The sequence below is a fragment of the Hyposmocoma kahamanoa genome, unplaced genomic scaffold, assembly GCF_003589595.1.
Source record: "Hyposmocoma kahamanoa isolate Upper Pololo Valley unplaced genomic scaffold, ASM358959v1 134, whole genome shotgun sequence".
Taxonomy (NCBI): Eukaryota; Metazoa; Arthropoda; class Insecta; order Lepidoptera; family Cosmopterigidae; genus Hyposmocoma; species Hyposmocoma kahamanoa.
This window is the reverse complement of record NW_020653477.1, coordinates 668,750-685,687: the sequence shown is the minus strand read 5'-3', so window position 1 is coordinate 685,687 and position 16,938 is coordinate 668,750. Positions and strand designations below refer to the sequence as shown.

The following is a 16,938-nucleotide window of genomic DNA, read 5'->3' as shown; positions in this document are numbered from 1 at the left end:
CCTCCCCGCACAATGAGATGATTTCATTAATGGTCAGGATATTGTAATACTGATTTAAGAATGTTCAGTCGATATATTTTTACATCGAATTTCAAATAGTGTTGTGATTGATTTGAAGTAAGATTCTTAATAGAATAAATCACAACATGAAGTTTTTTTTAGCATGGACTGATGTCATCGTTAACGTTTTACATATCTCTCTGTTGGGCACGGGTTTCTCTAAGTGGACAATTCACACTCTTTCAAAGAGTTGTGAAACTTTCTTCGACATGCTGGTTTTATCACAATCACAAATATATGTAACTAAAAAAGTAAAGTACATGCCGATACAGGGATCAAACAAGTGTATTTAACTAATGCGGATATTGTAGATGTATACTTTTACATTAACTGACTCCGTGGCCGAACGGTTGCCTCGCTGATTTGTCACGCAGAGTTTCGAGAGTTCCCTACATTTATTTATCTCGTGATTTTGGGTGTAATTTGTCTATGTGTGTGTCATGGCACCCACGGTACAGGGTTTCCCCAGTGCGGGACCAAGATAAGGCGTAAAATAAAAGATCGTGAAAAAAATCCAATGTCCGCAATATCGCTGATCCGACCCACAGTGTTGCAAAGTTAAGATAAATATAGTGTACCTGCCTGTCCCCAGTTACGTCAATTTTTAATGTACTTGAGTGATTTCCCGAATCCCGAAGAGGCAGCCTCCATTTTCTGTCTATATGTTCCTCGAAGTTTACGTAAAAAAACTGTACCTATTCCATTGACTTACAATTATATGGACATCGGGTCCGCGCTAAAAAGTGTACGAACTTATAGGGCGTTAAAATCGTATACAGAGCGTCATTCACGCTTTAGTCTTCGTTTGTTCGACTGAAAGCGAAGCAAGCAAAATTAGACAGTACTGCGATGACATTACAATTTAAATTCAACGTTTTAGCTTTTTCATATTCCTTTACATGTCACTACGTTTAAATAGGTTGACTTGGGACATTTTTTTCGTGGTTTTTGTATTAGACCCGTCGTCCATTTATTTGTAAGTCAATGACCTATTCCGATCCCTGACAATAGCGGATATATTAAACCATGGATCTATACCGGATTTTGGTATACGGGAAATCACACTTAGTGCTGACAGATTATCAGGCATCAAACTCGTTATCTCTTAGGCTCAATTTATATTGCGACGAGACGGAATGGAAGCTTTTTTCATTAAGCTAAGTTCATTATGCTATGTGCAATATCGTTACAAAAATTCGCTTGCATTCCGCTTATCTTATGCTTACAAGAAGAGCACTACTAATTAAGTAAATAAAGAAGAGAACTACAACTCGCGTATCCTAGAGACTCGCTCAGTTCATACACACGTCATCCATAAAAATACATAAAATTTTCTAAGTTTATTTTTTTCAAATCTTTAGGTACTCCGTGTACGCGTGTCGTATTAAAAGTACACAATAAAAATATATAGGCATTTTTTAACCACTAAACATATCTATACAGATTGGCGAGACCACAGTGTTTTTTCTAGTTATTTCTTTTCAGTATTGCTGTCGTCATTACGTAAAAACCCAAACAACTGTAGACATTAGTATCGATGAAAAGAACAAAGGACAATCAACAACATAACTAGCTTCAACTGTTTTGTACGAAATTCAATCTTAAACCTTACAAATGGAAAGTATTATGCAATGCCCTTGACTGCACCTAGCTATGTGAATAAGAAGGTAATGTTATCACAAAAAGTGTGACAAGTATTATAAAGTTCAATGTAAGTCTAAGCGTCTTGAAATTTGGCAAAAACGAAATACTCCAAACTTCTAATTGTACGTTGTTTATGTTATGGGATGAAGATAAAACCGACTGAGCCATTGTTTGGCAGATGACTAGTTTGTTGTATTTAGGAGCTTATATGCGGTGCACACTATTGCCATAGAATGATATGATAAATGGTGCAACTCTCGCCTATGACGTCTACATGTCGTTCACAGCGTAGGGTTGTCACATTATTATTTTAGGTACAGTTTAGAAACATATTTTGAAAAAACTAAGGTATTCATCACAGTATTCTTGTGGTATATTGAAACTTTTAGCAGCAGTAGACCTCCTTGTGAAACAGTTCGTCCAGGGTAGTACTGCCACCTTACCTATTTCTGCCGCCAAGCAGTAATATCAGCATTACTGTGTTCCGGTTTTGAAGGGTAAGGGTGCTGGTGAAATTACAGGCACATGGGACTTGTCAACTTATGTCTCAGGGTGACGGGCGCAGTGGTAATGCCCCTCAGAACTTTGCAATTTAAAGCTCTGAGTGGCACTGTAACTGTTATGGACTGGCGTGTTGCTTATCATCAGGCTTGTTCGTCCCGTCACTTGATGTTATAAAAAAAAAACCTTTGTCAGATGCAGTACATACGTACTGATTCTTTTATACCAGCATCGCGAATCAAAACCTCGTTTATGGGAGTATGATCATGAAATAGAAATAAAATGTGAGTTTATATATACATATATAAATTTAAAAAATTAGAAATTTCACACGGAAAAATATTTTGAACACCGAGAGTGCGCTTAAATTCTGTAATGAAAGGAGCGTGCGATACGCGCTGTGCAACTCAAGTGCACCGCGAGATTATGCGAATGTGTGCGTACGTACATGGCACGAGAGAGGCGTGCACACATACACGCCGCGCTTCTACGTTTGTATGGAGTTACCATACTTGTCTTATACGATGCTATTGCTTGAATAAGACGTGCCGGAATGCCGGAAGTCGAATTTGATATCGGCACGTTGGACAACAAAACGTTAGGTCTGATGCATCTATCTAGGGTGAAAGAATTTCAGGGTGTATGATTTTTTTTGTTTACGGGGTAATGCTTTATGCATACCCTTGAGCCCCAAGGGTTATGTCGGACTAGCCTTCCAGGTGGAGGACATACCCACTAAATACCAGGGTATAAGGTAGAGCAAGTAAAGGTAGTGTCGTCGATTATCTCACTAACTTCCATACCTGACATTTTTGTTGTAATTATGCACGACGTACGACCTTACTCGGTTTCAAAAGCGAACGTTCTTCACTAATCATCCTATGTCTACCTGTTTTATAAATATAATACGTCGTTCATTGACTTACAAATAAATGGACGACGGGTCTAATACAAAAACCACGAAAAAAATGTCCCAAGTCAACCTATTTAAACGTAGTGACATGTCAAGGAACATGAAAAAGCTAAAACGTTGAATTTAAATTGTAATGTCATCGCAGTACTATCTAATTTTGCTTGCTTCGCTGTCAGTCGAACAAACGAAGACTAGAGCGTGAATGACGCTCTGTATACGATTTTAACGCCCTGTAAGTTCGGACACTTTTTAGCGCGCACCCGACCTCCATATAATTGTAAGTCAATAACATCGTTAGAATGAGTGTCAAGTGCTATTCCGAAAATTTGTTTAATTTATTTATTTAGAATATTCCACATTGTAAACTGTTCAAAATTAAAAAAAAACATAATTATACCTTAAAAAAACGATCTCAAAAACGTATTTGCTATCGCTGTTCGTTACCGCGGTCACCTCAAAGATAACTAAAACGCATATGGAAGTCCTCGTTAAAATGAATCAGATTGAAAAGGTTGTAAACCTCCAATCGGGAGCAATAATAATAGATTTACTCGGTCCAAGAATTTACATTGTACAAGTTAAGGCGAAAGAAAAACGAAAGGCCCGAAAGGCCCGAATTTACAAATATTAGGCGCAAAATAGGCGCCTTGGCGTCGAGTTGCGGACATCAGCCCGTTACACCAAGTACCAAGTATACAAATATTATTAGGTTTAAGTGGTAAAATTGATACACGATTTAGGATGGGAACTGGTAAAAGAATCAAAATTATACGTTAGTATACACATTTAAATTTAAAGACTAAGACTGAGATTTTTAAAACGAACTTTAAGGCTCAATTTATGTTGCGGCGGAACGGAATGGAAGCTAATTTTCGTAACGATATTGTACATAGCGTAATGAACTTTATGATCGATTGTGTAACGCACTCACTAGATACGAGCCAAAAATCATGTCGCGCCTGCTGTCGGCGACACGCCTGGCGAATCCGCGGAAAGTGGCGCGAAGACAGGCGCAGTGTGACGTCGAACGTCGACGAAATACTGCAGCCTCAAGCCGCGCTGTGTAAAGGCGAAATTGACGATTCCATTCCATTCCGCCGCAATGTAAATTGAGCCTTACTTCGACTAAGCAAAAATTGCGAGCTAAGTTCATCGTATTTACAAAACGAACTTTGCCCAAGTTTAAGCAAGAAATTGCGAAGTAAATTTTTATTTCTGGCGAAAAAAATTTTAATTTACATTATTATTACCTGCATTAAATTTCAGGTAATAATAATGTAATGTGTAGTGAATGTATTGTCTATAATATGGGTTTTTGCTGCCCGAAATATATGAATTTTATTTTATTTTTATTTATTTATTTAAATTCAAAGTTTAAATTCTCGCTTGAACTTCGTTTTTTAAATACGACAAACTTGCTAAGTTCGCCATTTTTGCTTAGTTTTTATAAATCTCAAGCGTAGTGCGTTTACAATTAAGGAACTTTACAGATTGCAATGGCAACCGCTACTTACGTTAATCAAGAGAGAGGAATAATACTTACAGACTCCCAATTTAATTCTTGTTGCTAAGTTATTGACTTACTAACAAAAGTGTGAAAAAAAAAACCGAATGGACCTTTTCGTAGCGAGTATACCTAACGTAACTCAGGTAATAAAAGTTATCAAGCTATATTGTGTTTTTTACAGTTTACGTCAATGTAGTAAATACGTAATATACTGAATACGCGTTTAGTTTAAGCTTTAATATGCCTTGTAGCGGTTGTAGTTTAAGGCATCCATAAAAACAGCCAGAAATAAACATTTATTTTAGGGACGACCGCATGCATAACACCGAAAATAACTCTGGAGTAGTTAACGATTTGACCGCGACATCGGCAAGAACATTGGTTAAAAAAACTAAAGCAAACTTTTTTTTTAATATTAAGCAGACGAGTTTAAACTCTCCTTTTTTATACCGTTAAATAACGGTACAGTTTCGTCTAAAAACCTCGTTGCGACATTCGGCGATTTCGGAATTTTAGAGTGGTGAAACTGGGTTCGCATGTGCTAAACTCGTGGTGAACTTTTGTGACGGAAAACGCGAATGATTAAAAGGGTCAATCCCCGGTGCGGGGTTCACGCGGTCGAATGTCGTCTATAGTGTAGTAATGTCATATCTTTAATATCGTAAAAGCTATTTGTGAATAATGGGAAAATTGCTGAATTTAATTACTTTAGATATGTCATTAAGGAAAGGAAACAGTATATTAAATATGCTTAATATACTACACAAGAAAAATATTTACTTTATTTTTTTTATTACACGGGACTTTTTTTCATAGTTAATAAGCACAATGAAGCTACATCGTACGCTTTTCAAGAGTGTGACGTTAATATAGGATAATCTAAACTTTATGGTTAATATGAAACTGGAGCTATGGAAAGATGATAATCTACAATAAATGTATTGTTTTATTGATTCTGAGAAAAACTATACCTAAGTCACGTATATATTTAAAAATAGGAAATAGTGTACTAACATGCATAATAATATAGAAGAAAAGAAAAAATAATTTATTTTGTCTTCAAGTCATCTAGTTAAAGGTAGAAAATGCCATCAATGAATGCAACCTGGGGTATTGTGCCCAGATGTCTGGCAATGTTTCCCCTTGAGGGAAGAAGTTGCCGGCCATCCGGTCTCCGGAAACTTCAATGAGGCGAATTGAAGGCTCCTAGTTTAGACTGTCCAGGGACCCAGTGACCGGGGCGTTCGTCCAACGCGCAGCTAGCGCGTCTTAGTAGCGGTCTAGTTGAGGGGCTGAGGCGAGGAGACGCGCGGGGCACGTGAGTTGCTCCTTCAGTCGGTGGCTATGTCCGGACATTGTCGCAGGACTCTGCCACTTGGCATCTCCGGCACTAGCCCGGAGAGCTAGTAAAAGATGAGCTAGACATCTTCCGGTCGCTCCGGCCGCGTAGTAATTTCGGAACTGGAGAGACGCTGTTCATTCGGCGTCGGGAAGTGAGCGTGCCTTACAGCTCCGCCACCAATGAGGAAATTTGGAAGTCGGCTTAGAGTCGGCGTCTCAGCGATGGCAACCGTTAGTCGTGCGGAGCGCGACGGGAAGTGAGCGTGCCTACCAGCTCAGGTACCTATCTGGAAAATAGGGAGGGTGCTGTACGTGCACCCGGGTAGGCTCACCTAAGGCACTAGCCTTACAGAGAACCGGATGAAGTGCGTGCAAACGTGCTGATCCGGGGTTAGGACCTGACTTAGACGGTCCCTGTGCAAGTTCGCTTGCACAGGTCATAGTGCCCTTCCCGCATAACCAAGAGGTTGATAGGGAGGGACACTATAAACAAAACTTATGTAGAAAGATATGAGACTGTTCAGGGACCCAGAAATTCTAATGCTTTCTAGAGAAATATGGTACTCATATGTTATGGTATAACTTCTAAAGCTCCCTCTACGTAGAGCGTACTACAATACTCCGGTGTGGCCTATTGAAAGGCAGAATATACCTTTGAGTGTCGAGGTCACTCGCCAAAGTTCAGTAAACCCTAAAAGACGCTAAGTTTCCAGGCCCCTACTTTGCACCACATGCGAAATAAGCGCTACGAAAGCGAGCTGCGGAATTCAAATCAGATTTTCACTAAGTAACATGGATAATACGGTCATATTGTTATTTCGTCAGAAGTATCTACAGGTACATGAATGAAAACTGCATTCAGGCCGTTATACCATACCAACTTCCAAAGCTACGGGGTTCAGGAAGACGTGTAGTAGGACACCTGCATACATTCGGGTTTACGAATTTTTGAAAAATTGTTTTTTTTATAAATATCAAGTGACGATACGAACAAGTCGTGTACCTAATGGTAAGCTACACGCCTGTTCGTAAGAGTCCTGTGTAAACTATGGTTGCCTTACAAAACCTTTGCCGTTTTCTTCGTAATTATAAAATATTCTACAATAAATTTTTATTATTACGAAATAACTGGCAAGTCTTATACCATGCCGTGCGTGTAGTCAACAATATTATTTATCATGTCAAGGATTTTTCGAAGGTTTCGCATTCATTAATCATATTTTAAGGAGTTTTATTATATGGTTTATTAGCTATCTAATAGATAATCAACATTTACGTGAAAGGGATTTATTTTTTCCTTGTCGTGTATTGTCCTATACGTCAATTATTACCACGAAACAAAAGTGTGATATCTTTATCTTTACTGAGTAACTTCTTACTATTATTAGATTTCCTCAAGTTTTATAACGAGTACGGTCGGCAACACGGTTAGAACTAGTTGTGTAAATCTATTTCTTCAAGTTTGTGCATCTATTTTGTCGCCGACTGTACTTTCCGATTTATCTTTTCTGGCGCTGTCGTCGTTTTTTTTATCTCGTTGAGAATAGCTTTTGTTTTTTCGTCTTTCGGAGATAAAGCAAGAAGTCACAATAGTTAATTAATTTAATTTTTTTATTTAAAGTTTCCTTGTACCCATTTTAAATTCAATGACCACGTCGCCGTCTACAGCAAGTTTAATTGTTCAAGGTGGCGCGAAAAATATGTAAATATATATAATAACCTAGTATTATCTAGTCTTTAATTAGTAGCACAAAGATCAGACACAAAATCTTTAATTGTACTTATGTTTAATTCAATAAGTATGAAAATTAAACAATCAACAGATTTCTGATTGTACAGGACATCATAAATTAGACACCTAATTGTAATTAAAATGTTGTGTTTCTTTAAGAGCGGTTACACTAGGAGAGGTTTAGCAGCAACACAAACGCGCGTTTCACAGTATCGCGACACTAGCAATTTCCAGGCGGTTGCATCGATGCCGCCGTTTATGTTGAATCATTCTTAACAGGTACGGAGTACTAAAAAAAACCGACGTCGGAAATTCGTGGAATTACATCTATTTGCCAAGGTTTATTGAAATCGGTTACCGGTAAGGGCGCGAAACCTGATTCTTCCTCTAGCTCGTAACATGTTTGTAACCCTTATAGGTGAAATATTTTTTTCAAATTTAAATGGGATCAATACTGAGGTAACCTCTTTCCAACAAAAAATAATCATCACAATATCGCTTCTTAACGTTGTCGTTGTGTGTGTGCGGCTGAATCGTCGCAGGCGCGCTGCTAAAATTCGCTGAGTAACCAACCGCTCTTATAGAAATAAATTGAACTAAATTTAAAAAAAAATTACTAGTATTACGAAAATCCAATTTCGATAGAAATAATTTTGATACCAATATTTGAACATTGATTTTGCTTTGAGTGTTCTGGGTAGTGTAGTTACTCAGTTACTGGAGTTTTTGATTTGGTTACTGGTTGGCACTTTGGCACATTACCACCACAACATACCCAAGTACCTATTATCTACTGAAGATAGTTTCATGTTAAAGTTCAAATAAATTACGTATCTGAAACATTAACAAGTAATTGTATCAACCTGTATCATCCCTCAAAACACTTGTAGACAATCTAAAGGATATTCTATGTACTATTAAGAGATATGTAATTTTTCATTTTGCGAAGCGTCTTTTACGTGTTCAAGGATGAGTTTTAATAATAAAACCATTTATATGTATTTAGAAGTGAACAAAAATACAGACTTTTTCAGATAAAATATATAGATATTCATATTTTAAGATTTTGTCACAAAAGGATTTAACTGAAAATTTTGATATCAGAAACTTAAGATCAAGTTTCTACATTGTAATGTAATTTTTTTTAATTGTATGCTGCCTCCGTTGATGTTGTAAGCACTGATTTAGACAGTACTGGATAGAAATCACCTACAGGAGAGACTTGGCTAATTTTTCATCCATTCAATGAAAGTTTGTGACTTCATATTATTATGCCTTCAATTTTTTTCAGAACCTCGCAGGTTTGATGTTATCCTTAAACTATGCCATAGCCAAGAGCTCTTGATGTGACTCCATGCTGCGTACAGAAAACTACCTCTAGAGATTTTACAAATTTTTCTTAGGAGTATCCGTCTTATAAGTGAATAGTAGTTATTCGCTGACTTCAAAACAGGAGGTACTCAATATTTTACTCAGTATTGGTCCCATTTAAATTTTAAGAAGATATTCCACCTCTTAAGTGTGGCCAATTAGGGGATAAATCTTGTAATCAATTTCAATAAAACTTGGCAAATATATGTAATTCCACAAATTTTTGAAGTTGGTTTTTTTAATAAATAGTTATTACTAATCAATTTGATGATTTCAAGTGTAATTTGGTAGGTAACCTATGAAATAAAGTTTTTCAATTTGATTTGTCTATAATCAAACTTGCTGCTATTTCACTAAATGCAAACTTTGCAGGTGCACGGCAGCCTCAACAATTACTAATTAAATTAAATTTTCCTTACCCTTAGCTGAGATCAAGAGCTGTGAGTCCACAACTTTGTTGGGCCAATATTCTTCAAATTCCGTACCAGGAGGGAAATAAGTTTTAATGTCTGTCAAACTGATCACTGAACACGTCTCACTGGCAAACAATTCATTGCGGATCCCCTGCACTTTGCAACAAAACTTTAAGTAAGACAGGTCCCATCCCTTCAGTTGGTCTGCTTTTAATTTCAAATTGTCCGTTTCACCTTCAAAATAAAATAGAGGAACAAACTTCTGATTGTCCCGAACAGTATAAGGTACAACTGACTCTTTATTAATCCTAATAAAACCACATTTGTCCTTTGTATTGGTCGTGCCACGGAGTAACTTATTGTAACATACGTCTAGGAAGTTGTAGAACTCATAAGCGTCTGATAACCTCACTACTAAGTCCTTTTGAGTAAAGGGGTCTCGGCCAAATTGACTGTCACAATGCCTATTATTTATCTCATTTAATAACCGGGCCTCAATCTCGGTGATGTAGTAACTTCTGATGCATGTACACGAGTAGATGTCTGCATGAAGGTAATTCAGGTACTTGTTGAGGAGCTTAATCTCCACCATCCGTACAGCAACGTACTTCTCGCCGCCGGACCGATAGATGTAGGGGATGTGGCACTTGCCCAGCATATCCCAGCCGAAATGACCTTTCCAACTGGCTTCGTCGGGCGCCGGAAGCTTCTTCTCGGCGTCGGACACCGGCCGCTGCTCTGCCACGTTTGGGACAGTGCCCGGAACTCCTGGTTTCCGATTCAGGAAATTCAGAATCCCCAATTGCCCACCGGCTCCGGGTGGTGGTATTCCCACTAGGGCTCCAGGTGGAGGGCGCGCGGCAGCCACCGACGCCGCCAGCGCCTTGGCCTTATTAGCCTCCACCATTTTGGCGGCCATCTCCCTGATTTCGGCCTCATCGGGCCGCTCTTGCTTCACCTTGATCAATGGTTCTGTCATCTTGACACCGTTTGCGCGGGAACTATGTTAAAGCCTCGTACCTTTTATACTTAATGTATTCCTCACAGCTCATAATGCACCTGGGCTACATCCTGATCCAATACATTGATAGGTTTCAGTCAACTTCGGCGTAAACATTGGCACTGCTCTACACGCAACATCAAGTTTACGTATCTATTACTTCACTAATTTGACAGATAAACACCCGCCTTGCATTAAGCTTCCGGAGATAAAGATTTTTTAATCACACACTGCACTTTTTCATCATGTACTTGAGTACCACTATGCACGAAATGAGGCTCGAACGCTGTTTGGTTAGAAAATAAACTTCCACAACTCGACCACTATAACTTTTTGAAAAACTATTTTCCCGGCTATTCGTAAATCATATAATGTTATTTACGAAACCTTTCCACAAGTATTTCTATCGAAAAGCTACAATTTTGTTATCGCGCTGTGGTAGGTAGGGGAACATGAAACCCAAATTTTGTGTTCAAGAGGGAAATGCCCAATACCGTTGTATAGTCTCGTGGGGAGTGCGCATTAATTCATACATTTTTCACCTTTTGGTGACTCAGCATCGTTCAAAATGGCCGCCAACAAGGCTTTGTTGGCCAATCGGGGCATTGCTAGCGGTCATACATAACTACAAAAAGTTCCGCTGATGACGTAGACGCACTCCCCACGAGACTAGTTCTCAAGGACTTAATTTTTGTTCTAATACCTACTGGTCCATTTTTGATTCAACTACCCTATAAATTTTCCTAAACCAACCAGCCAAAAAATAATAATTTTTATCATAATTACTCGTAATTGAATCAAAACTAATGCTTCAGATCCTAAATAAAATTTATGAATGTACCTTACAAAATAGTCACTATGGGTAGTCTCGTTACATAAGTTTTTTTGGTCGTTGGGTACAGCCTCTTAATGTGCGTTACTAAAATCGACTCTATTTCATACGGCATAAAGTAGCAACGTTACGTAAAAACAACTAACTTCGCTCTTACGAACTCGGTGTAACGAGACTATTCGACGCGCGCATTCCACGAACAATAATCCCCTGCATGAGTGAGCGAGATGGAGTTATATAAAAGGTAGATGTCAAATGTTTAGGTATTTTACTATAGACGTAAAGAGAATGTAGGTAGGTACATAATGCAATTACAAATTTACGTAAGCACTTCTAACCTACTTATGAGAAAGTTGGTACACCTACTTAGCGGTTTTTTTGATGGAACTAAGGAAGTACTTCGATAAAGTAGCTTGGTAATAGAATAGAGTTAGCCATAAGTTTTATAAGTTATGAAATTGGGTCGCAAACTTCTTATCAGCTTATCTCTAGACTTGATAAGTTATCATTTTGATTGACTGTCTTTTATTTGTTACCGTAGAACTAGATCCTAGAACTGGCATTCATGGTAGTCAAACCTTGTCTCGTGTGTCGTACTAAATTGTCATTTAGTCACGTGCTGTATTAAAATGCAAATTAAATATTTCTTTTATTACATCTTTTGCATTATTTCGTGCTAGTTTATACAATTAATAATAAATTGTTTTGTTTATATATTAAATGAAAAGATGAACAAATGGATAGATGAAGTAATTATGTACATGGTTCGGCCTATTGTTGCCTGTTATATTCAGTCAGTTTAAATGAAAACAAAACTTCGAACCTTAATGCCTATTGATGTTTATTTTCAAGTTATTTTACTGTACTACATTATCCACTTTCTTTCGTAACAAACAAATGCATAACTTATGCACTCTAGATTATGGTAGGTAGAACACTGAAACGGACGTAAGTCGGTTGGTATGGACACAAATTACGTAGTCGATATTATAGGTATTTGAAGGTGATATATTGTTAATAGCTTCATGCAATATCCTCCAATAGTAACACCCCATAAGCTAGATATGTATTTATTGTCATAACTAAATAAATCAAAATTTTTTATAAAAATATAGATATTAACTTAACTATACCTGGAGCTTGTAATTACAGCAACTCTACACACATAAAAATACGTTTAGTTTTACATGCTACTTTTATTTAAAAGAGTCTACATATTTTATTCTTTTAAGCAAATAGAGTTTCAATCCGTAGTTGATAAGTAAATTAATTCATTGTATTAATTATATTTAGTATAAATTAAGCGAAATTATGAAAATGTAAACAAGTATAGCAAGCATATCAATCCGACTATTGCTAAACTCTAACTAGCAGGCACCGACGTCGAAGTAGAAGGTCCGTACACAGCACTCAAACAACTACATTTAGTTACAGTTATAAAAGGAAAATCCGCATGCATTTACCGGTTAAGAATAGAACCACACAAGTACATTACCGTGAGAGTCGTATAAAATAACTAACTAATCGTGAATTGTAGTGAAAGTATCTACGAAAGATTCCATGAACCTACAAACAAGACCTCCAGAAATCAAGCAAGGCCGACGTGTCTCTCTGTATTATTAAAGTAATGTTTTAATAAAAGTAGGGCTTAATAGGAAGTTATAACTACCATATGAGGTAGTTAGCTTACCTGCATTTATAGGATACAATACCTTACTAATTTTACTATTTATAAAGCTTTGTGTTCATATAGCAATATTCTACGTACGTAATGCACATACGTATCTATAATACGTCGCTGCCGCAAGGATATCCGCTTTCTGACTTTGTTTCAAAGCAATTTATGATTGTTAAAAACATCCGTGTGAGACGATAATTAACACGTAAAATTTGTAGTGGACTGTACCAATGGGTTCTGGTGGGTGCTAAGAAAGAGTGAGCAAAACAGACCAAAGCAAATGTACTTACATTTTATTAATTTACTACAAAAGCACATACAACTATCAATCCAAAATAGAAAATAATAGCAAAGAAAAGGCGCCAAAAACAATCGCATTTAAATTTAGAATTTAAATATAAAACAAACTTAAAAAGACTATATATGCACAAAAGAGATTTGCAGCAACTGCTGTCGTTTTTTTCGCTATAAAACTGAAAATTAAAAATGTGTGCAAATTACTTCAAACGAATATAATATCGCGGCATTACAATAAAATCGTGATGATATTACCGTATGCGGTTTGCACATAGATAATCTATGGGTTTGCAGTTGCAAACGTGACCATTTCCAAATCTTTTCGTGTGACCTTATCCCGTTTTGAAATCCTTAGCACATATATATTATTTTGTAATGTAGCAGGCGTCATATTGTCCAGTAAAATGTGATGTAACATAAATAGAGCTGTCATTATCTCAGTACAGATTGGTCCATGGTACAGAGTACTAAAAAACCAACCTTTAAAGTTCGTAAACATTTATTTGCCAAGTTTTATTGAAATCGGTTACCGGAAAGTGCGCGAAATCGAATTCATCCCCTAGTTTGCCACCCTTAGATGTGCAATATTTTTTTTTCAAATTTAAATGGGACCACAAAAAAGAATCATCAAAATCAGTTCACAAATTATCGCGTAACATATATACAAAAAAACATACAATCCAATTGAGAACCTCGTCCTTTTTTGAAGTCGGTTAAAAGGGCCAGACATAATAAAACTATGAATACTTATGATAACAAACTTTAAAATACAAAAAATATATATAAAATATTTATAAACCCATTTGGAAACAAAATGTGCGCTAAATTTGCACGGCGAAAGCCGTTGCTTATACGATCAGCGGATCTTTTTTCATCCCCGACGGAAATACTTTGGCAGAGGTCACTAACAATAACAAAACATGGAAAGATTAATTTGAGAGGTTCCCGATTATAGCTACGGGTTTAGTTTAAGAATATGAGGAGGATATTATGATTGTTGTGTATTAATTCCTTTATCTAACATACCTTCATAGTTTCGAAAATTTGTAGAAAAAGTGTTACGCGGCTAAGTGACAAATGGTCAAATATCCGTTTTGAATAGCAAAAGATAGAGCACAAAATTCTATTTTAAAAACAGTTAAAACACGTTAGTGTTCGACTTATCGGAACTTACCCTAACGATACCTACATAGTTGAAATATCATCTATACATTTACAATACTATAAAGCTGGGTTATGGTTTTTTTATATCTCAAAAAAATATTTTGTCACTTAGCCGCGGTTTAATTAGTGGACGTCGCGACAGAATTATGGTGCAGGAATAAAATTAATTTGACATTTGCTTATATCGCCTCCACCTTGCACTAAACTTGTACCTGTTTATTAATAGTACCGGCCATAAAGCACATAGGAAGCACGGCACGCTATGATGGCTGTTTTGACAAATTACAATAGTGAGGTGAAATCTCAATTCGTTATCGAAAAAAATATATTATATTCAAATGCGATTCGCATCTATAAGTTTTTAGATTTATAGCTAGTATTGCAAGGGGTAGTTGATTAAAAGCTTTACATAAAACGAAAATAAAAATTCCAATGAAACGAATACTGAAATGAAAATTAATACGCATACCACGTGATGCATATTGCATACTATACTTTATTTGCACACAAAAAACAAATTTATACAAAAGGAGGCGGAAAAAATGGTGCTACAAAAGTACATATTTAATCAGATTCGTCCATACTGCTATTTTCACTGTCGTCGCTGCTATCATCAAATACATTAATTATAAGGTCATTTTCTAAAATATTATCTATTTTGACATCTCTTTCATAATCTTCCCTTATTAATTTAACAGTTCTATTCACGACCTGTTCCCAGTCTCCTGTAGTTACATGTTCACAAGCTTCTTCCAAAATTTTTAGCATTTTTGTTGTGGTAAATGGGGGTTCTGTATTGCGTCTTGCAGCATATCCCTTAATTTGAGCCCACACCAACACAATTGCATTGTATTCATAATGATAAGGTGGTAACCGTATAACTCTGTGCCCATGTTCTGAAGCTATTTCGTCAATTACGTATCGGATCTTGGTTGGTTTGTTTTCTTTTAAAAGCAGGACTAATTCCGCTTTTAACATATTTATGTTTGCATCTACGCCATTTTTTTGAAGCCATGCTACAATGTCAGTTTTCTTTTGCGATTGGGCAGGTGGCTTATCAATTTGCATAGAGTGGGCGTTGTCCATAATTATAATAGATGGTTCAGGGAGGCTACACAACATGGAGGTAAACCATTCAGTAAATTTTTCTCCATGCATTTCCTCATGATAGTCTCCAGTAGTTTTAGACGCAAAAGCCATGAGAGAACCTTTTACAAATCCGTTGATGGTTCCGGCGTGACAAATTATAAGCCGCGACCCTTTTCCAACAACTTTAGACGTAGATGCTGCAGCGTCATCAGTCCAAGAACAGTCTACAGTATGGTTTGCATTAAGCCATGTTTGGTTCAAAAACACAACATTTTGCCAATTTTTAATTTCTTTTACTTGCCGTAAAAAAGTACACCTTGCCATCATAACATCAAATCTTTCCTTCAATATTTTGCGTTTGTTACACTGTTTGTAACGAAATCCAATGGTCTTCAAAATCTTCACTAGCGAACTTTCCCCACCGGAATATAATCCAGCTTCCTTTAATGATTGCACTAACTTTTTTCTCGTTGGATACTCCTTACGTAAATAATAGCTGTGCACATGTCTTCGGATGGCATCGGCATCAAAGCTCTCGATACCTACGACTGGTTTTGATCGTTTTCTCCTTTTTGGTGTGAGAAGTTTATTTTCTTCTGTGCCAGTCTCGCCATATTTTTCTTTAGTTATTCGTCTAACTGTTCGTTGTCCAATATTAAGCGCATCAGCTACACGGTCAACCACTGACGTTATAGGTAAAATTGGTCCTCCATTTAAAGACTCACGTTCGAAATAGTTACGAAGTCGTATAACGAACTCACGTGTCTGACTGTTTAAAACAGTTCTTTGCGTACGTTCGGCCATACCAATGAAATCCACAACAATAGGTGTAAACAAAGTTCAAATTAACGAGCAAGGGTCAACAGTAATGCAGTATCAATATCCAAGATTCAAAGTCAGGTCAAAATTGTATTATCACAATCAGTTTGTTATTTTCGAAACAACGTCAATTCGAAACTGCTTTGTTTTGCATTGAGCTTTGACGCGAGTTTGCCGGAGTTAGAAGTTGCGCTGGCCAGCGATCCTATAAGTGACGATCGTATTAGATTTAATTTTTAAAATGTTCGAATTTCAGAAAACAAATGCCGAGTTGTGTCGTAAAATTATACATTCCATAAATTTTACTGCACGTCACTACTGACAACACTATAGCTCCTTCAACGTAGCTCGCGTAGTTATGAATTACTTGATTAAAATTTGTTTCTGTAATAGTCTGTGTAGGTTTTGAGTAAAAACGCGCGTATTCTTCAATTTGACATTGGCGAAATCATCGATTACTTCGATGGGGCCATAATATTTAAAAAAAGAAGAAGAATATGAAACTTGATGAGCGGACAAACGTCAAAACGGCCATCATAGCATGCCGGTCGGTACTAATGCTATAACTTTACTGCTT

At 36.9% G+C, this 16,938-nt stretch overlaps 2 protein-coding genes across 3 annotated transcripts in view; both read right to left on the bottom strand.

Moving 5' to 3' along the window:
• Positions 1 to 11,015, bottom strand: part of LOC113240343 — a 24,647-nt gene extending 13,632 nt beyond the window's left edge. For both annotated transcript variants that reach the window (XM_026477621.1, XM_026477620.1), the window contains exon 1: positions 9,489 to 11,015. In XM_026477621.1, coding sequence (XP_026333406.1) covers positions 9,489 to 10,461 — 973 coding nt within the window. In that variant the 5' untranslated portion in view covers positions 10,462 to 11,015. The remainder of the gene's footprint in view (positions 1 to 9,488) is intronic.
• A 4,002-nt stretch (positions 11,016 to 15,017) lies between these two features.
• LOC113240350 lies at positions 15,018 to 15,866 on the bottom strand. The gene has a single exon (XM_026477631.1). The coding sequence runs from the start codon at positions 15,864 to 15,866 to the stop codon at positions 15,018 to 15,020; it is 849 nt and encodes a 282-aa protein (XP_026333416.1).
• Between the last annotated feature and the right edge of the window lie 1,072 nt (positions 15,867 to 16,938).

Bases quoted from the DNA above. Each gene is read 5' to 3' on its own strand.
- LOC113240350 (XM_026477631.1), bottom strand. From the start codon at position 15,866: ATGGCAAGGTGTACTTTTTTACGGCAAGTAAAAGAAATTAAAAATTGG.